Below are 26604 nucleotides of genomic sequence, written 5' to 3' on the forward strand. Positions count from 1 at the left end.
TAAAAATCATTAAAAGTAGTAACAAAGCAATATGTAAACCTTAGTAACTATAGTTACCTACAAAAACTTTAGTGCATTTTGTGGGTATGATCTGCAAAACAAATGTTACATTACAATGTACTACGTGCAGAGTTCTTACCTTCAAGACAGACGCGTGGCATAAACGCTGAACCTAGCTTATATGTAATTAGCTTGCTAAAGACATACTTGAAAAAAGTTTTTGTATGGATTTTAGTAACCTTTCAACTAAAAATTTATTACTTGTCTGTTTGCGAACCCGATTTTCATTATAGCGGATGACGCTGAACTGAGATGTGGTCGCCAAAATTCAATTTCTTGGAAGATTATTGTTGATATCGTTTTGCGGAATACCAATTGGCTTTAGTACGGCGAAGTAGAAAAAGTGTTGTGTTTCATAGAGTTAATTTAATTCATAGTTTCAATTAACACATCATTTAGCATGGAAATACATGTACCTATAAATTAATGCACTATTATTAGAATTAAGGAAACGTAGTGTGGCTGGGAAAAAGTTTTCAGAGTAAGTAGTAAGTCAGGGTAAGTAAGTATTCAGAGTAAGTCCAGCAACATGTGAAATTTTAAGTAAAATTTTAATAGTCATAGTTGGTCATACTGAAGGATGACAAATGACAAAATTTGAGAAATATATATTTCTCAAACTTTGTCATCGTATGTGTATTTGTAGTAATGATTGTCCAGCTATTATAGATCTTTAAATTTTGGAATAATTATTCCATACCGAAGATGATTTGATCTCTGGCCCTGTTATTTAAGAGTCTGATGCCCTACCCACTAGACTACAGAAATCTACTTGCTAGCTTGCCAATGTAAGTCATTATATGAGAGCAAATACTTAAATGCTTTGCATACAACGCGGGTCATAGCGTAACTTCACGAGAAGCTGTTCGCTCACATTATTAAACATACTGGCTAATAGCGAGCAACTCTCACTAGTTCTCATTGTTTATAAGACAACACTTTTTCCATGATACAGTATTTAGTTTGATAGTTAGAATGGCAAATGTCGTTATATGTGAAATACAAATCAATTTTCTGTCTAAATACTTTTGTATTACCCGGGCAACGCCAGGTAGCACAGCTAGAATATATATACATGTATATAGATACACCCTTTTCTTAATTACACACGATAAATGATGTATTAATCAAAACTTTATTAACGTTATGAAACTGGAGCAAATTGTTCGTCCCAATGCAAATTTGGCAGCCGGTGTGCTTATTATGTACGAAAAAGTAACAGACGCCGAAATGCTGCTCACAAAAAAGACACAACAGATTGCTTTCAGGCTAGCACTTCTCGAGAGTAAAGCAAGCTAGAATCTGTAGCAAAGTTGGAGTTGCGATCTCTTCAAACCGAAGGTCAGACGACTTCTTTTAACCTGCTAACAAAATTCATACTGTTACAAAAACAGCATCGTTCGAACATTCTTGGCCAGGCCTGTATTCACTGGTTGCAAGTTGGGGCGACTAATGTTAGGCGACTAGTTATGAACACTTAGGGGTGTGGAGGGGGGCGGTGTAAGCCCCCAACACTTTTCTCTCATGTAGGGCCTCAGCCAGGCCTCTCGTGTGAAGTTTTAAAAAATTTTATCGGAAAGTATCAACATTTTTCTATTTTTTGAGATTTGTTTTGTTTTAGGTGATGTGACTGACGAGACGTTTTTAAATTAAAATAGGCTCAGAAAAAAAGACATTTTTCTTTTGAGCGTTTTAACATAAATCAATTTTGCGGATTTTATTTTAAGTTCATTCGGAGGTTTTTACGCTTTTAATGGGACATGGCCAAGCGGGTGTTGGGTAAAACTTGATCTTTTGCAAACCTTTATAAAAGTCGTTAACAAGAATATTTTGCCGCTGATGATGATAATAATGACGCCTAAGAACTACTAAAAGTTGATGTTTGTTTCTATGGCTTGGAATGAAGTGATATTCTACAGCGATAAAAACATGGTCGTTGGGCAAATAACTTTTCGAATAAATTATGTTGAGGTCGAGTTATCTGAAGCAATTTATCATTGCGTTGGAACTGACCAAACAAATTCGTTCGAGTTAACCTTGTGTTTGAGATGAAATGTTACATTTTATCCGAGGGCGAGTTATCCGAGTTTGACTGTACTTAGCCGTGAAAAATTCCCAAAAAGTTGGGGCGGCTCAGCCTGACAGCTGCCCCAGGGAAGACGGGCCTGTTGGCGAATTATGTTAAAACAGGTTTTAATGAGATCCTTTAAAAATATACTGAAAACGAACCCAGACAATTATATGTAATAAAATTTTCGCGATAAAATGTTGAAATTCAGTAAAATAGTTAAAAATACATACTAAAACTTAGCTTTAAGCGTGTGTTAAATAAGCTAAACTTATTTCAAGTGAATTCAAAGTTTATGTTTCAAATTCCTCAGTCTTGAAGGTAAGAACTCTCTACGGTACACACTGCACATTGCAACATTACATTTTATTGCAGATCATAACCAATAAATATAATAAATATATTAAAGTTAATGTAGGTAACTATAGTTACTATGGTTAATATACTATCTTGTTACTAACTTTTAATATGTACAGTACTTGTATAAAAGTATTTTACCAGGGATGTTTGCATTATATAATTACTATAGTTTCTATACCCCTCCCCTTCGTATGATTTTCATCATACGATGCCAACCCTGGCACAGATTGAAATCGTAACTTGAGGGTGCACTGTATATATATACATTTGTATATATATACATAAATGTATATATATACATAAACCTCCAAGTTTATGTGTCTGTGTGCCTGTCTGTATGATTGTGCACTTCGGTATGTCCAGTTAGAGCTATTAAAATCTTGGATTAAAAGCTCGCATCCTGCTGGACTTGAACACACAAAGATTTCAACTGCAAGTTTCAAACCATGCAATTAGCCACCAAGCACCATTTGAGCACCTTTACAGTTTTACTTTTCTTCCTAATTTATTTTAACAAAACACTTCTTTCATGAGATGAAATTTAAAAGTTACAGCTGTTTGAAAAGGCTTGAAGACCTTTAGTTGTTTTTTTTATTCATTTGAACTGCACAAAAAACAGCTTTGCTATGTTATGAAGTTTAAAATTTAGAATGGTTAATGTTCTATATGTTGAATGAAAACAAATTTTCTGTCCAAAGATTGTTTTTATTACCCGGGCAACGCCGGACAGTTTACTCAAATTCATTAGGTAATTACTCTATTACCCGGGCAACGCCAGACATTAAACTAATATATATATATATATATATAATGTACGAGTTGAATGCCCGGGCATATATAGATGTATATATAGATGTATATAGATATATATATACATATATACTGGCCGAATGCTCATCATTACACGGGTAATAGAATAATTACCTAATGAGTTTGACTAGCTTACCTGGAAAGCTAGATTTTCTCTAAAACAATACCTAAGTTCTGGGTCTGCGTAAAAATCGTTACGCGTTATCAATCAACAGCATGAGCATCTTAATTATATTTACTTCCACCAACATTTCTTTTGTTGGAGTTGTCAGTTGTTCTGTTTTTAACAGAAGATTAACTTATGTATTACAACTTTCATGTGTTACAAGTTTTCTTCATACATTTGTCATTGTGGTAGTTCTGGCCATGGTTGTAGTTTTTTGTTGTCGCTATTTATTACTTTTGTCACTTGGTTGTTCATTGACTTGATTATGCGAAGAAAATATATAAAATATATTAATTCCTTTGTCACGTTACACCTTTTAATTGATGATAAAAAAATGAAAGCTCAAGTGCGTGTTTTTCCCAAATGTAGATTGGATCCAAAAACCTCCAATGTTATTGTAATTTATAAAGATTTGCTGTTGAAAACTTTTGTTAGTTTGGTTTTACTCTAGCTTACTGCTCTTTTTACATGCTCTGCACCCGTGTAGCAGTCTTTAAATATACCTGGACGTGTTATAAAGACATTTGTCAGTGTGGCACTCTTTAAATATACCTGGACGTGTTATAAAGACATTTATTAGTGTGGCACTCTTTAAATATACCTGGACATGTTATAAAGACTTTTATCAGTGTGGCACTCTTTAAATATACCTGGACATGTTATAAAGACATTTATCAGTGTGACACTCTTTAAATATACCTGGACATGTTATAAAGACTTTTATCAGTGTGGCACTCTTTAAATATACCTGGACGTGTTATAAAGACATTTATCAGTGTGACACTCTTTAAATATACCTGGACATGTTATAAAGATATTTATCAGTGTGGCACTCTTTAAATATACCTGGACATGTTATAAAGACATTTATTAGTGTGGCACTCTTTAACTATACCTGGACATGTTATGAAGACATTTATCAGTGTGGCACTCTTTAAATATACCTGGACATATTATAAAGACATTTATCAGTGTGGCACTCTTTAAATATACCTGGACATGTTATAAAGACATTTATCAGTGTGACACTCTTTAAATATACCTGGACGTGTTATAAAGACATTTATCAGTGTGGCACTCTTTAAATATACCTGGACATGTTATGAAGACATTTATCAGTGTGGCACTCTTTAAATATACCTGGACATATTATAAAGACATTTATCAGTGTGGCACTCTTTAAATATACCTGGACATGTTATGAAGACATTTATCAGTGTGGCACTCTTTAAATATACCTGGACATGTTATAAAGACATTTATCAGTGTGGCACTTTTTAAATATACCTGGACATGTTATAAAGACATTTATTAGTGTGGCACTCTTTAAATATACCTGGACATGTTATAAAGACATTTATCAGTGTGGCACTCTTTAAATATACCTGGACATATTATAAAGACATTTATCAGTGTGGCACTCTTTAAATATACTTGGACGTGTTATAAAGACATTTATCAGTGTGGCACTCTTTAAATATACCTGGACATGTTATGAAGACATTTATCAGTGTGGCACTCTTTAAATATACCTGGACATGTTATAAAGACATTTATCAGTGTGGCACTTTTTAAATATACCTGGACATGTTATAAAGACATTTATTAGTGTGGCACTCTTTAAATATACCTGGACATGTTATAAAGACATTTATCAGTGTGGCACTCTTTAAATATACCTGGACATATTATAAAGACATTTATCAGTGTGGCACTCTTTAAATATACCTGGACATGTTATAAAGACATTTATCAGTGTGACACTCTTTAAATATACCTGGACATGTTATGAAGACATTTATCAGTGTGGCACTCTTTAAATATACCTGGACATGTTATAAAGACATTTATCAGTGTGGCACTTTTTAAATATACCTGGACATGTTATAAAGACATTTATTAGTGTGGCACTCTTTAAATATACCTGGACATGTTATAAAGACATTTATCAGTGTGGCACTCTTTAAATATACCTGGACATATTATAAAGACATTTATCAGTGTGGCACTCTTTAAATATACCTGGACATGTTATAAAGACATTTATCAGTGTGACACTCTTTAAATATACCTGGACATGTTATGAAGACATTTATCAGTGTGGCACTCTTTAAATATACCTGGACATGTTATAAAGACATTTATCAGTGTGGCACTTTTTAAATATACCTGGACATGTTATAAAGACATTTATTAGTGTGGCACTCTTTAAATATACCTGGACATGTTATAAAGACATTTATCAGTGTGGCACTCTTTAAATATACCTGGACATATTATAAAGACATTTATCAGTGTGGCACTCTTTAAATATACTTGGACGTGTTATAAAGACATTTATCAGTGTGGCACTCTTTAAATATACCTGGACATGTTATGAAGACATTTATCAGTGTGGCACTCTTTAAATATACCTGGACATGTTATAAAGACATTTATCAGTGTGGCACTTTTTAAATATACCTGGACATGTTATAAAGACATTTATTAGTGTGGCACTCTTTAAATATACCTGGACATGTTATAAAGACATTTATCAGTGTGGCACTCTTTAAATATACCTGGACATATTATAAAGACATTTATCAGTGTGGCACTCTTTAAATATACTTGGACATATTATGAAGACATTTATCAGTGTGGCACTCTTTAACTATACCTGGACATGTTATAAAGACATTTATCAGTGTGGCACTTTTTAAATATACCTGGACATGTTATGAAGACATTTATCAGTGTGGCACTCTTTAAATATACCTGGACATGTTATAAAGACATTTATCAGTGTGGCACTTTTTAAATATACCTGGACATGTTATAAAGACATTTATCAGTGTGGCACTTTTTAAATATACCTGGACATGTTATAAAGACATTTATTAGTGTGGCACTCTTTAAATATACCTGGACATGTTATAAAGACATTTATCAGTGTGGCACTCTTTAAATATACCTGGACATGTTATAAAGACATTTATCAGTGTGGCACTCTTTAAATATACCTGGACATGTTATAAAGACATTTATTAGTGTGGCACTCTTTAAATATACCTGGACATGTTATAAAGACATTTATCAGTGTGGCACTCTTTAAATATACCTGGACATGTTATAAAGACATTTATCAGTGTGGCACTCTTTAAATATACCTGGACATGTTATAAAGACATTTATCAGTGTGGCACTCTTTAACTATACCTGGACATGTTATAAAGACATTTATCAGTGTGGCACTCTTTAAATATACCTGGACATATTATGAAGACATTTATCAGTGTGGCACTCTTTAAATATACCTGGACATATTATAAAGACATTTATCAGTGTGGCACTCTTTAAATATACCTGGACATGTTATAAAGACATTTATCAGTGTGGCACTTTTTAAATATACCTGGACATGTTATAAAGACATTTATTAGTGTGGCACTCTTTAAATATACCTGGACATGTTATAAAGACATTTATCAGTGTGGCACTCTTTAAATATACCTGGACATATTATAAAGACATTTATCAGTGTGGCACTCTTTAAATATACTTGGACATGTTATAAAGACATTTATTAGTGTGGCACTCTTTAAATATACCTGGACATGTTATAAAGACATTTATCAGTGTGGCACTCTTTAAATATACCTGGACATGTTATAAAGACATTTATCAGTGTGGCACTCTTTAAATATACCTGGACATGTTATAAAGACATTTATTAGTGTGGCACTCTTTAAATATACCTGGACATGTTATAAAGACATTTATCAGTGTGGCACTCTTTAAATATACCTGGACATGTTATAAAGACATTTATCAGTGTGGCACTCTTTAAATATACCTGGACATGTTATAAAGACATTTATTAGTGTGGCACTCTTTAAATATACCTGGACATGTTATAAAGACATTTATCAGTGTGGCACTCTTTAAATATACCTGGACATGTTATAAAGACATTTATCAGTGTGGCACTCTTTAACTATACCTGGACATGTTATAAAGACATTTATCAGTGTGGCACTCTTTAAATATACCTGGACATATTATGAAGACATTTATCAGTGTGGCACTCTTTAAATATACCTGGACATATTATAAAGACATTTATCAGTGTGGCACTCTTTAAATATACCTGGACATGTTATAAAGACATTTATCAGTGTGGCACTTTTTAAATATACCTGGACATGTTATAAAGACATTTATTAGTGTGGCACTCTTTAAATATACCTGGACATGTTATAAAGACATTTATCAGTGTGGCACTCTTTAAATATACCTGGACATATTATAAAGACATTTATCAGTGTGGCACTCTTTAAATATACTTGGACATATTATGAAGACATTTATCAGTGTGGCACTCTTTAACTATACCTGGACATGTTATAAAGACATCGAGTTTTTCCTCCAGAGTTGTCATCTTTGATTTAGGTGGCTATTTATACATTTGTAAAGGAAACTGCCCACTCCTTTACTTTAGTTCACTTTACTTTACTCTACTTTACTCTCCATAAGACAGTCAAGCAAAGTAAACAAACACACGTAGTGTTTAGTCACTAGAGAATATATATTTCATGACAAATATATATAAACACATGAATTCAAATGTGTGTGCAATTATTGACAATGATGAGGAGAGCCTGAGCTGCTCTGCTGGCACGATGGCGTTTTCCATTTTTTATACAATCGCTTTTCATTAGGCTTTGACCACTTTTCTACTTATTCATCACTCGGACTTCTAATTATTTACTCGGTCATCCCAGTCTGCTTTTCGGGGGCAAAGCCTTCTCCGATGGTATGAAGGCTCAGTCCAGTGACTGCAATGACCGCGGTCCCTACGGCTCTGATCACGCTCTCTGCCGCGCAACACATTTCCCGAAATAAAGAAAATTGGCCCCTTAAGATGATCACTCCAAATAAACTGAGTGCATATAGCGTAAATACATACATCATATGAGACAGATTAATAGGTGTACCCATAGACAGGGAAAAGAGAAAGAATAAGTTTAAAACAAAATACAACCATGCAATGACTGGTGCTTGAACTCATCTGTATGTATGTTTTTTCTTAGCCGATAGTTTTGTCTGTTGATTGCACATCGTACTAGAAAATCAAACTGTTTTAGATGGTATTGCGTGCGGTGATATTGACCCTTCTGAATCGCCACACCTCGATGATGACCTACAGTCTATAAACTCCTTGGAGACTGCTGCCAGTCAAGGCAGCGATGATTTCATGCTGGACAACTATGGCTGCATCGAGACTGCCGAGCTAGCAGGGTATTTTACCGGTGTCTAGCTCTTAGCTTCACTGTTATATCATGCGTTCATGGTCAACTGTAGCCTAAAAGACTCTGTGTTCTAGCCAAGTTCATGTTGATGTATAGGCCTACTCTTGTTGTCGTTTTAGCCCAAGTAATTATCCTAAAAGGAATCTGAGGCTGGAAAATCTTATCTACAAGCTTTCATGCGACAGCAAAGTGGATCGGAAGCAGTCTGTGGGTGTCTCTATTCCAACTAATTTACAGAATCCTAACAGTATTGACAGCGGTTTTATTTCATTGGCTGACTAGTGCATCGTAATGCACAGATGATCCGTACAACATGATTTGCGTGTATTTTGTTGATGATAGACTGGACTTTTATTGATTGCCCTGTCGCCACTTGTAAATATCTTTCTTTATTTCCTCATGTGCATCTCTCTCTACATATCAATATTCATATTATTTTGACAATCCATTACGTGTATTGATGATTTTTGTGGTCATTTGATTATATCCCATTAACTGTCCAGGTATTATTATATATTTCTGATTATAGATTGACTAATATTTTTGATGAGTTACAGACCGGTCCTAAGTATGCTACTTATTGAGAAATACATGCAGTTATGGACTTGTTATCTTTATGAGGATGCAATTATGTTTCGATACAGTATTGATAACTAATCGCAAATCATGCAACTTAATACTATCAGTCTATCTGAAATATTCTCCAACTAGACATGCTTTCAAAGTCACCATTTCACCCAGTTTTGCGCAACCCCATTGTCATGCTTTTGTGAGACACATTTAATAAACCATGTAAGGTAACATGTACCATGAAAAAGGATGTACGTATTTATACGCGAGAACTTGCAAATCCATTTGGCCGTGACTAATCTTAACTCAATATCGAACACGTGCACGTTTTGGAGTTGTTTTCTCTTAAACGTTCTTTTCTTATGCACTTTGGATGTCATGTGATGATCATGTGACTGGCTAATGAGCGAAAGGTTGGTGAAACACGACAGTTACTCCATTGAAATATTTAAGATGTTGCGACTTGATTGTTTTTGTCAGTTGCTACTGCAAATTTAATTAGTTTATAGGTAAGTTATTGAATGACTGGCTCAATTAAAAATTCTACATGTTCCCATGTGTGAGTGATACATGTAGAAATGAGCGCTTTTTATTATGAGCAATCTTTATTGTGGTAAGCAATAGTCATATTTTACAAACCTAAACGCTTCTTTAAGTGTCTTTATTTTACTTGCAGTTTCCTTCAGGTAATCTTCCTGTAATCTTCTTTCTGTTTTATCTCGCATCTCATACGATGACATTAGTTATGAATATAATTAATATACAAACCCAGTTATAATTTTGCATGGTTGCATTCATAAGTGATATCTCGCTAGTTGATTTACGATGGCTCAAATGTAACAATAGTTGTTACAGAGCTGAAGAAATGATGGAACGTCTTCCTCGCATTTCTGTACAATGAAACTTGCTGATCAGACAGAGCTCAACCAAAAGAGAACTAGAACAAAGAACCAACCAGAACATCGCTATAGTCGAAAGCAAATTTAAAAAAATCGTTCGACTAATGATCTCAATATCTATTGTAGTTTTTGTTGTTTTAAAATTAAAAGTGGCATAAAGTAGATTAGACAGGTAATGCTCCGAACAGATGGTTTGCAGTACGAGTTCATTTCTGTCAATGTTTAAAAAACTGCTAAAACGATATTTCAAGCTAAATTTTTGATAATATAATTTGTTTTGCTTATCGTTTCATTGTCTCGTGTTTTTAATTTTAGGGCAAATACTACTTGTACCTAAATTACCATGTCTGCTAGCATAGTTTCGAGATCATTTTCTACACTTTTTCGTCTGAAAAGAATCGATTATGATAACGTGGAAGAGACAAAACTGCTCAGATGTTTAACAACCTTTGATCTCACTGCTCTTGGTAAGTAGATAGTGTGATTGTCATACAATTAGAATATGTGAAACGTTTGGCTATCAAATATGTCCGGTTTTTAGGTATTTACCATAGCCATAAGTTACATGGTTCCTCAATCTTTCTTTTTTGCATTGGCTCCTTTTCTCATAGGTCTGCTCGGAGTTATTTTCTCCAAGTCATAACTTCTGCTTAGATTCTATATAATGTGATGTTTGTCTCTATAAACGTCGCTTTGTTTTGTCGTTGCACCGGTAGGTAGTTGCTGATACTTACTCGATAGTAATAGTCATAGATATATAAACCTAGATTGGCCAATAATAGCTATTCCCATCGGTTGTCTTGTCAGACTTAAATAGCATGACGTAACGTCATTGTATTGTACCTCACGCTTGACTGCACTGTTGTTAACAATGGAGCTAATGAGGAGAATTTGACAAAATCACATTTATTTTCACATAAAATCTTTCTTGGATAGATAATCCAGTAAACTAAAGCAATTTTGTGATAATATCTGATAACCACCTTAGATTAAAACTATAAAAGCTATGAATTGTTGCGAACAAATCATGAGCCATCAGGGCTCTATTTGCCACCTTCTCCTATTCCCATTCTCTCTTTTCCCCTTCTCCAAAGAAGAAGTGAGAAGGGGAAAAGAGAGAAGGGAGAAAGGAGAGGGGGCAAACAGCCCACCCACTCAAAGAGCCAGACCCTGGCTAGGTAAATAGACTAATATCATGCTGAACTAAACATGACTAAATATGATGAGTATGCAAGTATGTCTTAAGTCAAAAATGAGGCAGAATGATTATTTTACAGCTGGCTATGTAGCTGGCTAGGTCACCAAAGCTGAAATGTAATGATTGTATCACTAGCATCGTGGATGTTACCAACTATGATGTAAACCAAGCAACGAATTCCCTAATCACAGTTAAGAATCGTGGCGGCTTGACTTTGTCTTCGCCTGTGGTGATTGAGGTTTGCAACCACAGTGAAAAAGCGACGAGAGTGTTGCTTAGTAGTGCTGGATTGGTGAAAAACTTTCCCAGGCTAGCACTAATTGCTACCATGGAGAAGATGCTGAGGTTCAACATCATGCTATTGTTTAAATGTTGGCTTGCAATAAAATTCACATTACAGTTATGTGGTATCAAAAGATTCACCATGTCTTACTCTGTTGTGTTGTAGGTGCCAAATATGTGGAAATGTGATTACAAGCTCTTAAAAGCTCAAAAACGAACAGAAAATCGCAGCCACACGAGACTGCCGTAGTTTGGATTCGCTTTCCAAAACGGCTCAAATGGGACGTAGTTGTTACAGGATGGTTTCTGTTTACACTTTCATGCAACCCCATTCGTCGAAATATTTTCATAAATATACTTCACGCATTCAATAAAACCATGTCTATTGTTCTTACGCGTCTGTTTTATCGTCATTGTAATGCTGTCACTTTTAGCACTGATATCTTATAACTTACCGTAAAAATTCGTGAAACTTTTTCACCTTAGCTCGAAGGAGTACATATCATTGTCTGATTATCATGACGAGCCTGTTGGTCACCTGTGATAATCGAAAGTGCTGCAAAAATTATTTTCGAAGTATTGGGTCACGTGATCAGATTACGACTTGACGATTGAATAATGCCGAAACAAAACTGTCAAGTAGCGATCATCTATATTTGATACGGGGTCTTCGGTAAAACCCGAAGTGTTTGTCATAAACTAGTGCTACGATAAGTTTTATATTTAGCTTTTTATTGGCTTTTCAATTCACGTGAGAACATCACGTGACAAGATGATAACCAAACTGTAATGACTACGTCATCGAAATAAAGAGATTCCAATCTACGGCGGTTTTTCGTTTTTGAGATTTTAAATGCTTGTAATCACATTTCCACGTATTTGGCGCCTACAACACAACAGAGTAAGACATGGTGAATATTTTGATACCAAATAACTGTAATGTGAATTTTGTTGCAAGTCAACCTTTAAGCTACAAAGAACGGTCCACCTCAATACTATTGAGGCATTTACAATGAGATCATCCTGAGGAACTTAAAAGCGCGTCTAAGAACCTTCAATCCAGCAAATTTATTTTATTTTTAGTTTCTTTCATTAATACCAAAAGTTTTAGGGAAGTGATGGATTTTTGCTTTCCACTATGCTGAGTTATCTATTTCTATATTTGTAAAGTATTTCTTAACTAATCTCTTGTTGATTATAATAGCAGTTGAAAATATAATCTGTAATAAAAATACTAGCCAAATCATGCCATTAATCTGTCACCCATTGAATAGCATTGATCCACCAATGTCTAGCCATAAATTATAGATTGCATCTATAAACCAAGCCACAAAATATAATGATTGGTGTGATAATGGTTTCTTTTATCTCAGTTTATTGATGTCACAACATTAGGCTGTGATGGAACTCTCTCTTAACCTTAAATAAATAAAAAATCGCGCATGCTGACCCGGTCCGACCCAATCTTGGCCCTCATTGCTGACCCTGAGTCTGGTCCGACCCTGCATTCCTTGGTCTCGTTCCAGCTCTAGCTAAGAAAGCCATTGATTCCATTTCCCTGATCAGATCAAAACTTCACAGGCTCATCATATTTAGTCATGTTTAGTTTAACATGATATTAGTCTATTTACCTAGCCAGGGTCTGGCTCTTTCAGTGGGTGGGCTATTTGCTCCTCCCCCCTCCCCTTTCTCCCTTCTCTCTTTTCCCCTTCTCACTTCTTCTTTGGAGAAGGGGTAAAGAGAGAATGGGGATAGGAGAGGGTGGCAAATAAAGCCCTGATGGCTCATGATTTGTTCGCAACAATTAATAGCTTTTATAGTTTTAATCTAAGGTGGTTATCAGATATTATCACAGAATTGCTTTAGTTTACTGGATTATGTATCCAAGAAGGTTTTTATGTGAAAATAAATGGGATTTTGTCAAATTCTCCTCATTAGCTCCATTGTAAACAACAGTGCAGTCAAGCGTGAGGTACAATACAATGACGTTACGTCATGCTATTTAAGCCTGACAGGCTTTTTCCCTATTGGCCAATCTAGGTTTATATATCTATGGTAATAGTACACTTGTAATTAGCCCCTGGGGCCTAGCTCAGAAGTGTGCTATCTAGCATATCTATGTCCTAACCACTAATTAAGGATATCTTACATTGCCGGAGTTGTGAAAATTGGATTTCACCTTAACTTTATTTCACCGGCCAATCCAATACCAACAAAAGCTAATCATGTCATGTGGAAAAAAATGAATGACACAGAGCTATTCGTATTGTAAAGGTTAGATATTGTAGGCTGTTAATCCTCAACTTGTTCTACATCACACTCAAACTATATGTTGAGTGAGGGATTTTCTGGTTTGTGTACTTATTCTGAGTAGAGATGATAAAAATCAGTGATGTAAGATTGAGATTAGCATAACGTGTATTTAATTCTACAACTACTTGCTTTTGCAATATAACAGGAAGAGAGCATTAAGTCAGCAGCTAATTAATATAATGATGTGATTGGCTATTGTAGATAAGCATATAAGTGTAACGATATGGAGTTGACTATACAGAGAGAGTAACTCCGAATTAGTTAGTCAGCTGTAGGTTGTATCTCAATACTATATCATTATTTACACTATTTCTTGCCAAGACCACAAATCTAGCCTTGTTATTGTCATCACAAATGAAAAATTTCACAAAGGCCCTAACAACACTGCCTCAAAGCTTTTAAGGAAACACCTTGTGTCGCTTCTCTCTCTCTCAACCCTCCATGCGTACATCACTCGTATTTATTGTTATACGTACAATAAATCCGAGTTATACGCAACAAATTCGCATTTATACAATAAATGCGCTTATCCGCAAATTGAATGGCAGCTGCAAACAGCTCCATATTTTGCAAAGATTGCTTGATTTGTCAGTCGTTCGTCTTGTGTTGAGTTGTTGATGCAAAATTTTTCTAGGCATAGGAAGTACCCTCGGTGCTGGCATTTACGTAGTCGCTGGACAAGTTGCCAAGGAACATTCCGGACCATCTGTTGTACTATCATTCCTGATAGCTGCCATTGCGTCCATATTCGCTGGTTTGTAACTGAATGCCATTATCCAAGGCTTAAATAGGATAGTTCATCGATTTTTTAGTGACAGCAATCACCCTGCAATTAATTATGGGCTAATAAAAGCTGTTGGTTAACGCTAAATATCTGTGCTGAGTCGATTGACAATAATATACTGTTGATTAGATATCCTTACGCGATGGCTTCAAGGCTGGCCAAAAAACAATTATCATGGCAACCTAAATATTATCTGGGTTCAATTGATAATAAAAAGGACTTTGTACAATATACAAATCTCAAGGTAATCGATACATCACAAATTTGAAGATGTCTATTTTACTAATATGTAAAATTCTTCCCTAGCAAATTCAACTATACACCACAGTTGCTATGCAGCTCAGCTGTTATCACAATTTTTGGTATAATTGCATGGATTTTTGTTTATACAGAGCATCACCTTTTGAATACAATCACTTCTCTTCTAGCTCTAGAGATCTATTTTATCACTTGCTATCTTGTAGGGGTGTGCTATGCTGAGTTTGGCGCCCGAGTACCTAAAACAGGTTCTGCCTATGTCTACACATACGTTACAGTTGGAGAACTATTGGCATTTATCATTGGCTGGAATCTAATACTGGAATATGTGATAGGTTTGTTTGTTTTTAGGACTTTAACAAAGTGCGTACAGGCATACATGATTGAAACATTTTTATTTGTTCTAAAAATATAGGAACTGCCAAGTTTTCACCATGTTCGCTGAAATACACTATTGCTTAGGCAGTGTTAAAAGTGCGCAGCTGGCTGTATTTTCAATCTTCTATTGTGCAAAAAGCAAAAGGAAAAAAATTTAACTTTCAGTATTAACAGACTATATAGCGAAACAATGTTTCTAAAATTCTCTTGTCGCACCTTTTTTAATACGAGCTAGATTGTCAATTCACATGCTGCCTTGTGATAATTCTTTATCGAGTTTTGCGGTAGTCTGGTGGCTGTACATTCTGTCTCTGCTGTCAGTAATTGTCTAGGAGTGAATGTAAGCTGCTACATGTGCATCGTATATAATAGTCAAGCAATGGGCTAGTCCCATCAGCTATCTTATCTTCATTGATAGCATTGAATAGCAATGAAACTTACTTTAACAACAATATTTTTGAGCCAATATAGCTGTGTCTGTCATGTCTAGCTGATACTTTATAAGACTCGACATGTAGCTTTAGATACTTAATGTGTAACAATGTGTATATGTGTAACAGAATGACATCAACAGTAACACAAACTTGGCTTGAGTTGGCTTCCTATACATGAATACCATTTGATGTTGTAAACTAAAGCTATTAACAGTGTTCAGTGGAGGCACCAGGTCGTGTGAATTTGAGAAAGAGTCATGAATTCCTCAACTGGAAGAGAAATAGGTGGTGAGAAAGGGGAAAAGAAAAAGGGAGAAAGAGGGAGAGGGAAAAGAGAACAGGGGAGAGAAAAAAGGGAGGGAGATAGAGAAAGGGAGGAAGACAAAGGGAGGGAGAGAAGAGGGAAAGCTGAGAGGAAAGGAGGGAAATCAAGAGGGAGGAGAGTGGGGAAAGGAACTGGGAAATCAGGAGGAATGAGAGATAGGGGAAAAGAGTGTGGTAAATGAGAGAAATGGAGAGAGAGTGGGGCGAGAGAGAGAGAGAGAGAGAGAGAGAGAGAGAAAGTGGGCGAAAGAAAGAGTGGAGGAAAGCGAGAGGAGACAGAGAGAGTGGGGAAAGAGAGAGTCGGGTAAGAAGATAATCGGGAAAGGACAGAGTTGGGGAAGGAAAGTGTGGGAAGGAGTGGGGAAGGAGAAAGTGGGGGATAGAGAAAGAGTGGGGGAAGGAGAAAGAGTGTGGGATGGAGAGAGTGGGAAAAGAGAGAGTGGGGGATGGAGAGTGGGGATAGAGAGGCTGGGGGATAAAGAGAGTGGGGGATGGAGAGAGAGTGGGGGCTAGAGAGAGAGTGGGGGCTAGAGACATTATACATAGTCAAGATTGTCACTCATTAAAAGCTCGCGATAATAAGAGTTTATGCTTGTTTTTACTTAACATTTAAGAATATTGTTTAACATTTAGTTACTACACAGAGAGAACACTGCACTACACAACAAAGCTGCACTTTGGCTGCTACACAGAATGTTTACAGAGCTGCACTTTAGTTACCACACAGAGTGTCTACAGAGCTGTGCTTTAGCTGTTACACAGAGTGTCTACAGAGCTGTGCTTTAGCTGCTTTACAATGTGACAGCGGTTTATCTGCTTGCATTAAAATGATGACCTTAGTGAGAGGCTATTACAATATATTAAGCTACTTCCTTGTCGGCCTAATTACAGTTGTAGCGCGCAGCAGTCTGGTTCCCATGTCATTTTTAGGGGTATTACAAAAATCTTTGTGGTGTTATATTTCAACTCTTTCTGTAAACTTACAGATTCGCTTATTGCATCACCTGGCTATGGTTTTTTTGTAGGAACAGCTAGCGTAGCTAGCGCATGGTCTAACTACTTTGACTCTCTTATCCACCACAAGATTGCCCACTATTTCAACACGACTTTGCCTATGCACATCGATTTTCTTGGATCATATCCGGATTTTTTTGCTTTTGGCATCACAATTGTTCTCACAGGTAAGTAAATGAGTAATGAGGAGCCCTTAGACACTATTTTGGTTAGAGTATGAGCTTACTGGCCTATACTCTGAGTATTTGTTCAGTTAATACAGCTAGTAGTTTGATGAAGAACTGTATCTCAAGTAACTGGACATTGCCTTCTACAAAACGCGTGTATCAAACATTGTCTTTTTTGCTTTTCTAGTTATCATTAGAAAAGAGCAGACAACTCCTTGTGCCATTTTTCATCTAGAATGAACCGATATTTTAATAATTGCCCAGCTCAACTTCTTCATCAGGTTATTGATACTGTAAAGCGATGTGGCAACTCTGCATGTGTTGGTTATTAGGGATAAATGATATTCAATATTAAAACACTTTAAATTTAACAAATATACTTTTCATCCAAAACAAAATCAAGATACCATGATATTCCTCGTGTAAGTGTTTAAGCAAATGGCATTTGGGATCATCTAATTCAATTTGTGTGCTCACTGCAATCAGGAAATGAAATATTATATATTGTGTAGTTTGTTCTTATGTTGCTGGAATTGTGAGGCTGCTGACTTTATTGCTGCAGGCTAGAATCAGACTCTCTCACATAAAAATTGTCTAAATGTTACTCTCCTCAAAAGATAGGTTTATCACGAAATGAAAGGAATAGTTAGTTTTGTAAAGTTGAGTAACTGTTATCATATTTTACTCTTGAAGGTGGCTTTATGGGGTATTTATGAAGAAAAATATATATATACTCATGCTACATAATAGACATTCCACTAGCATATATATTTTTCAAAGTCTGTGTATATCGAGTAGTCCAGCTATAGCTATTATTATCTAGGCATAAAGTATCTGTACCTCAGAAGATTTGGTCTCGGACCATCCCATTTGCCAGTCCAATCCCCTACCAATTCAGCCACACGAGCTTGATGGATTCAATAGGCGATATATGTCACTATGTATATGGGAGCAAATACGCTACCACTCTCCGTTAGGACGCAGCGTAATCGCGTAACGTCATGAAGAGTGACAGCTCTTATTAGTAAGCTTACTCAAATTATCCAATGGCATTGTGCCAGGCTTATAGCAAGTAGTAGGCAACTACATTACCTCTCATTGTTTATAAGCTGATCTTTAATACCCGGGCAACGTCGGGTAGCACAGCTAGTACAGTATATATATACAGCCTATGCTAGCAGAATGACCAGCGTTGTGCGGGTATTAAAAATCATGTTATAAGCAATGACAAGTAATGTAGTTGCCTGCCACTTGCCATTAGACTGGCACATTGCCAATGGCTAAGTTGAGTAAGTTAGTTATCTATGGCTCTTACTATTACATAAAAGCGGAGAAGCGGGGTATTATCACCCGCATAGCGACATATATCGCCCAATGAATCCATCCATCTCGTGTTGCTTAGTTGGTGTATAGCAATAATTATTGCTTTGCAATATGAAACTACTAGTAATAAAATTGTTTTTTACTGAACTTTCATCTTACTTAATTTTACATTGCTCTATTTTATTATTGAGCTCTTTTATTCAAGAGACTGCAAATACTGACTCTATTATATATATATATATATCTCTATATATATATATATATATATATTTAGATTATATATATATATATATATATATATATATATATATATATATATATATATATATATATATATATATATATATATAATCTAAATATATATACCCACATAAACTTTGAGATGTATATATTTATACATGTACATCTCAAGTTTTATGTGTGTAGTTCGGTTTGTTCAGCTATAGCTATTAAAATTTAGGCATGAAATATCCGTTTCATGCTGGATATATATATACAGATATATATGTAATATAACTTATAATATATATATATATATATGCAATATAACTGATAGCATGTATATGCAATATAATGTATAATACGTATATGCAATATAACTTATAATATATATATATATGCAATATAACTGATAGCATGTATATGCAATATAATGTATAATACGTATATGCAATATAACTTATAATATATATATAATTTGGTACGCAATAATTTCATTTCAAATAGAAATGTTTTTGAAGTTATGTCATACAAGAATATTTAAACACAAAGAAAAGGGCGCCAGTTAGCCACTAATTCAAATAAATGGTTTGACTACAGTGTTTAAAGTACCTTTCTCTCTGCTAAGAGGTCGGATATTAAGATTGTTAAAGCAGCTGGCATTAATATTTTCCAAATAATTGTCACATGTTGTATTCAATTTGTTCATATCACGTCAGTTGAAATGATTCGAAAACCTGTAACCTTTCTGTAAAAAACGAGGACACAAACCGTGAAAAACCTTGAAAATTTTAATTGGCGTAAGATAAACATTTAGTGGGTAAACTAAGAAGATGCAAGGACTTAGATAGATTATTTGTTGGAATAAGATATGCTGGTATATGATGTAGATTTGTAGTTAGTCGAAATGCTCTTTTTGTGTAACACCTTAATGTCACACCTACATGGTAACACCTCCAGTGTTAACATGTTATAATGTTAACACTGAAGCCGTTAACATTATAACATGGTAACACCTACAGTGTTACCATGTATACATACTCATGCTACATTACAGCCATTCCGCTAGTGTATATATATATATTCTTCACACCTACATGGTAACACTGAAGGTGTTACCATGTAGGTGTGACTTTAGTTAGCGCACTGTTTAGTATGTATATACCAAACACTGCAGTGTTATACTGAAGGTGTGACATGCATATGTATTTACCAAACACTGTGCAGTGTTATCCTGAAGGTGTGACATATGCATATGTATATACCAAACAGTGAGCAGTGTTATCCTGAAGGTGTGACATATGTATATGTATTTACCCAACAGCGAGCAGTGTTATCCTGAAGGTGTGACATATGCATATGTATTTACCAAACAGTGAGAAGTGTTTTCCTCAAGGTGTGACTTATGTGCGTACCAAAAAACATGCATAATTATCAATTGATTACACCATTGATTATTGATAAAAAGTAATGTAAGTATAACAAGTACAACACATCTCTTACTGTTTTATTGGCAATTTCATCGTTGAAGATATTGATATGAGAGGCTTCATTGTCTATATAGAATCAGTTTTATGACATGTTATAAGCAACGCAGTCTGTTGAATGTGATATGATTGGTCATTTGTAAAAAGGCATCAGCCAAGTAGTAAAAATATATTTTCTTTAATGCTCCGAGCATTTCCGGAAAATCGCTCAATTTGTATGCGTGTACTTGTTGCAGTTGTGTTAGCTATTGGAGTCAAGGAGTCCACAAGATTCAACAATATATTCACGGGCCTCAACCTGTTAATCGTACTCTACGCTGTCATCTGCGGTGCTTTCAAGGCAGACCCTGCAAACTGGAGTCTACCTCCACATGCTTATATCAACGATGTGAGTCTAGATACGCTGCCCGGCAGTGGGCAGCTTTGTGATTTGGACAAATTGTCAAATTTTATCAGTACTATTCCATTTAGTTTAGGCCTGAGTGTTCAGTTAAAAATCCAGTTGTGGTGTCTTTGTTCCATCTCAGCAGCACTAGATATCACACATTAGCTTTTCTAGCTCTCAGACAGCCAGAAAACTTTCAACAACATTTTTGTAGGCTTGTAGCTTACAGCTAGACATACATTGAACCCTCGCTATATGATTTTAATTCATTCCAGTGTTGGCACCGTAAGGCGAAAATTTCTTAGAGAGGGGTATCAAAACCTCTAGTAAATATCTAATGCAAACACCCTCTGGTAAAATTAATTAAAGTTTTATATACATACTGTACATAATAAACATTAGTAACAAAATAATATGTTAACCTTAGAAACTATTGTAACCTATGAAAACTTTAGTGTATTTAGTGGTTACGGTCTGCGATCAAATGTAACGTTACTATGTTCAGTACTAGCAGTACGTACCGCAGGAAGTTTTTACCTTGCAGACAGACATCTAGCATAAATGTTTAAGTAAACTTAAATGAATTTAGCTTACTAAACATCTTCATATCAATATTACTCCTATTTAAGCGACTAGCAGATCTGTGGCGGAGCCAGTAACTAGGAAACTTTTAGATATTACAAGTCTCTGTTAAATTTTATATAATCAAATTAATTCTGTAAGAGGCCTAATGCTATTTTTATAACATACCGTAAAACCTTTAATCGAATGCCATGGCGCTCTATTTTTTCAACCCTTCCTCCGTAGTAGTGGTCAAATAGAAGTGACATTCAAATAGAGGTGACATTCAAATCAAGGCTGGCGTTCAAATAGATGCTGGTGTTGTATTTTTCAAATAGCTCGTAAGAATTTTTGGGAGACAAATTTACCCCTTTTACCGGCAAAGCGAATGTCACCTATATTTTGCCCTCGTTTTCGGGTGGAGCGATATTAAAACTTGGATGCAATGAATCTGCTAACTTACCTACAACTTGTGAAAGATATCTTAATAAATATGCATTCATATGCCAAGAGATATCTCTAACAGTTGATATCTATTGCTTGCAATTAATCTGCGATGACATTATAGCCCATGTCCTGCTTTCCAATTTGTTAAAGCTTTCAATTTTGCATTTTATTCTAAATTTGAAGATATAGTTTTACAACTATATTTAACAATGTTGTATAAAAGCTCATTGCACTCATTGATATGTTTGCTACAGTTTGCAGCCAAAAATAGCTTTCTATGTGCAATAGAAGAGGAGTTATGAGCGTCGATCAATTGTAAGATTAGATTACCTCAATGATCCTATCAACTAATATGCTATAAAACTGCAAATTTATAAGTTATATAATATACTAATCTATCAAGTGCTACAAATATATATTCATGAGCAAGCGACATAAACGAGCCATACTTATAATTCATGCAGAAGCAAAAATTAATGTTTTTACAAAACAAAAATATTTGCATCATTTGCTCAGCCAGCCGCATTCTGATTGTTGCTTTCAATGGAACAAACATCTTCTGGTTGTTCAATATCTTTCACAATATTTTCTGACTTCAACTCTTCTTCTGCACTGCTAAACTAGTCAATATTAGCGTCGAAACAATTTTTTTAGCAGAGCAAAACTTTTACTCAATTTATTTCACACAGGCACATGTCATGATGAACTTTTTGCGCCATGCGCATTAATCACAACTTTTAGCATAAAGCTAGTCATTCATATACTATCGTAAATATAAACTGTTTTTATATACAGTACTTTGAGGTATTAAGACCATCTTAAACAAGGAACTACTATTAGCCTGAGACAGTTATAGATTTTTATGGTGTCGCTCTCAAAGTTTTAATGAAAAAAAATGAAAAGCTTTTTGAGTTGGACAATGAGAAAATTGTTATCAATGTAAACGATTCATTAGTAATACAATTTGTGGACACTTTTCTACTGATGACTCGCTATTATGAGTTTGTAAAGATCGAAGAATGTCTAAATGGCAGTCGAATTGAGATAGCTTTCAATTAAAGGATGATGCTCTCTATTTTTCAACTCTTCTCTCATAGTGGCGGTCAAATATAGATGGCCTTTAACTAGAGGTGGCGTTCAAATAGAGGTCACGTTCAATTAAAGGTCGCGTTCAATTAGAGGTTTTATGATAAGTTAGACTCACTGGTCACTACATAATATTTCTATGACTTTGGTTAAAAACAAGCAATTGTCTTTTCCACTTTGTTCTGAATGTTTTATTCACGCGCAAACTTTTTTGAAACGTTTATATGTCGCTTCATTGATCAGCGTGCTGTAACCCTAGTATATTTATTATTTCTCTTGTCTTCTGCTTATCTGCTTCGATAATTTAGTAAAAGGTTGACTTGCGATAAAATGTGATCCACCATTCAAATGCTTCTGTTTATCTTTCAGAAAAAAGAGCCTGCCATAGATAATGGAGGGTTCATGCCATTTGGATTCTCAGAGATGCTCGCTGGTGCCTCTACGTGTTTTTACGCTTTTGTTGGCTTTGATGCAATCGCTACTACAGGTATTCCGGCGCTGACTGTTTTTTTGTTCAAAAGCTTTTTCATTGAAAGTTAAGATATTGCAATCCTCTCTCACTGTCAAATAGTTTTGTATAGCATAATAGCACTCCTGCTATAAATGCTATGAACTCATGCTATAAATGCTATGAACTCATGCTATAAATGCTATGAACTCATGCTGTAAATGCTATAAACTCATGCTATAAATGCTATAAACTCATGCTATAAATGCTATAAACTCATGCTATAAATATAAACTCATGCTATAAATATAAACTCATGCTATAAATATAAACTCATGCTATAAATGTGTTGAATCCTTACACTCGAATGTTTTTGCGATTCTTCGTGAAGTTTCCTTTTCGGAAACTGAAAATAATAAGTTGAAATAATTATTTGATTCCTATAAGAAATATAATACAACTGTACGAATTTGTTTTTTACTGAAATTGCATACAATTGTATTGAGTGCGACTAGCCAGAAAGTGGATCTAAATATTTCAATTTTTTCTGTTCGTGTTTTTCACCATATTATTGTTGTTGTTAATGGTTACACTTATTTTGTGTATTCGACTAAGAATAATAAACAATAGTAATAATAAGGATGATAAGAATGACACTACTGCTGCACAGCAACTGAATAACCTACCAGACATCTCTATCATATTTAAAAGGCAGAAGTTGTCTCCTTTTTGTTTGCTAAACTGAGGCTGATTCATGCTTCATCTATTTCATAGATAAACTGGTAATAAAACAATTTTGAAACTATATACAGGTGAGGAGGTGAAGAACCCGCAGAAAGCAATACCCATCAGCATCATCATATCTCTACTAGCCTGCTGCGCTGCCTACTGCAGTGTTTCAATAATCATCACTCTCATGGTTCCCTACTATATAATGGATGATTCTGCTCCTCTTCCCATAGCTTTCAAGCAAGTAGGCTATGTAGTAGCGCAGTGGATTATATCAATAGGTAGGTAAACTTGGTATTGGCTCAGCTCTAACCTTTTGTTATAACCTTTAGTTAGTTCATATTTGATACGTATTACTTGCATGTAAAGGTCAATTTGTGACAGCAATGAACCCAAAATATTTTGGCCTAAACAGAAAGGCCGTGCTACAGGTACTGTATATAAACCGCCCCATGCGATAACTTGCGCCTCTTTTCAACAGTGTATTGTTACCGACTATCCATATAGCTACTGTATATATTTACAATAAGCCTTGTTTTGGGTATCAGTAGAAAAATATAATTTTTCATTCATAATAAACATTTATTTCATAAAAAATACAGAGAATCTGTCATTTTCTTTCAAAATCATTAACATTGTAATCTTATGCGTCCTAAAGCTGGCGCTCTTATTTAATAATCAGAATGTCACATGATCAGGATGTCACATGATCAGGATGTCACATGATCAGGATGTCACATGATCAGGATGTCACATGATCAGGATGTCACATGATCAGTATGTCACATGATCAGGATGTCACATGATCAGGATATCACATGATCAGGATGTCACATGATCAGGATGTCACATGATCGAAATCAATAATCATTTGATAAAACAAAATTATACCATCTTACTTCAGTTGCTGATTTGTCTTAAAAGGCTACGCTGTAATTTAATGAAATACTGTATACAGAACTGAAGATACACGTATATTCCATGCACTACCAGAAAGATAAATGCTGTAAATTAATCGCAAGTTTGAGTTGGTCTGCTCACATCGTTATATGCACTGACTATATTTTGAGAAAAAAAGTCACAGATTAGTCTGGAAAATACAATAGTATTTGTAGGAAAGACTTCCTTTTTCTTGTCGAATACAGTGCTTGGTTGCCAATGTTTCATCATTCATCTTCTTGGCTGTCGCAAGAAGTGTTACAATGCGGATGAATTGGTAAAATTTCATTTTGTCATGATGCCAAAATATTTTGAGATCTATAGCATATAAAAAAGTTCTTAACAATTTTTATTGAAATCTGAACTTTGCTTTCACCACCTGCATTGCTAGTATATAGCTAGTATATAGCTAGTATATAGCTAGTATATAGCTAGTATATAGCTAGTATATAGCTAGTATATAGCTAGTATATAGCTAGTATATAGCTAGTATATAGCTAGTATATAGCTAGTATATAGCTAGTATATAGCTAGTATATAGCTAGTATATAGCTAGATGTAAAAGGTTTACTGTTTAACAAATGGAGTCGTCTTATGTATTAACAATTTCGAGCCTTGGCCTGAGATGATTTGGGAAATGTTTCCCACCAGATCTGAGTAAACTTAGCTTTGTTGTTTTGTTTTTCTCTACTTCTGATGTAATGTGTGTACATAACATTCCTTTGGCAGATATTGCTGACAGAACATTAGTTTCTATTGATATGCTGACAGAACATTAGTTTCTATTGATATGCTGACAGATCATTAGTTTCTATTGGTATGCTGACAGATCATTAGTTTCTATTGGTATGCTGACAGATCATCAGTTTCTATTGATATGCTGACAGATCATTAGTTTCTATTGATATGCTGACAGAACATTAGTTTCTATTGGTATGCTGACAGATCATTAGTTTCTATTGGTATGCTGACAGATCATCAGTTTCTATTGATACGTTGACAGATCATTAGTTTCTATTGGTCTGCTGACAGATCATTAGTTTCTATTGGTCTGCTGACAGATCATTAGTTTCTATTGATATGCTGGCAGATCAAGTTTCTATTGATCTGCTGACAGATCAATAGTTTCTATTGGCATGCTTTTGAAATTTTAGTAATAAAGATCGAAATAGGACTAGAAAGCTTTTCATGCGACAAGAGCTTCATCCTAAAATTGTTTGATTTTCTGTTCATAGAAATGCACACACTCTATCTGGCTTGCATCAACCATTATGTTTCTTTAGTAACCTCTAACCTCATATCCTTGAGAGAGTGCCAAAAAAACTATTTATTTCATTTGATTTCTGTTTCCCATTGTATTTTACAAGCTTACAGCTTTGAAAGCCAGTTAAAAAAGAATTGGGTTTTCCTAAACACTTTTAAAGTCAATTGAATATTGTCAATACGGTCAATACGGTCTAGGATGAGGAGACTCGCTCATGTATACAAGATGAGGCTTCAGTATTAAGAAAAAATGATGAGATCTCCTGTCACCTGGATTCTTTTTTCTGTGTTCATTTTTTCTAACCAACTTCCAGATTTCATTCACATGACATTTTCACAAC

The 26604-nt window shown here is 35.0% G+C and overlaps 2 protein-coding genes across 4 annotated transcripts in view; both read left to right on the forward strand.

The window, feature by feature from the left end:
* Positions 1 to 9366, forward strand: part of LOC137403795 (uncharacterized) — a 64680-nt gene extending 55314 nt beyond the window's left edge. For all 3 annotated transcript variants that reach the window (XM_068089842.1, XM_068089843.1, XM_068089844.1), the window contains 2 exons: positions 8591 to 8744; positions 8875 to 9366. In XM_068089842.1, the coding sequence (XP_067945943.1) occupies positions 8591 to 8744; positions 8875 to 9037 (317 nt within the window). In that variant the 3' untranslated portion in view covers positions 9038 to 9366. The remainder of the gene's footprint in view (positions 1 to 8590; positions 8745 to 8874) is intronic.
* A 360-nt stretch (positions 9367 to 9726) lies between these two features.
* The window catches only part of LOC137403815 (cationic amino acid transporter 2-like), a 33933-nt gene continuing 17055 nt past the window's right edge, over positions 9727 to 26604 (forward strand). The window contains exons 1-8 of the mRNA XM_068089870.1: positions 9727 to 9834; positions 10540 to 10691; positions 14652 to 14771; positions 15266 to 15394; positions 17221 to 17376; positions 20642 to 20793; positions 23254 to 23371; positions 24145 to 24342. Coding sequence (XP_067945971.1) covers positions 10568 to 10691; positions 14652 to 14771; positions 15266 to 15394; positions 17221 to 17376; positions 20642 to 20793; positions 23254 to 23371; positions 24145 to 24342 — 997 coding nt within the window. The 5' untranslated portion in view covers positions 9727 to 9834; positions 10540 to 10567. The remainder of the gene's footprint in view (positions 9835 to 10539; positions 10692 to 14651; positions 14772 to 15265; positions 15395 to 17220; positions 17377 to 20641; positions 20794 to 23253; positions 23372 to 24144; positions 24343 to 26604) is intronic.

This window comes from Watersipora subatra, chromosome 9 (genome assembly GCF_963576615.1).
Source record: "Watersipora subatra chromosome 9, tzWatSuba1.1, whole genome shotgun sequence".
NCBI classification, from domain to species: domain Eukaryota; kingdom Metazoa; phylum Bryozoa; class Gymnolaemata; order Cheilostomatida; family Watersiporidae; genus Watersipora; species Watersipora subatra.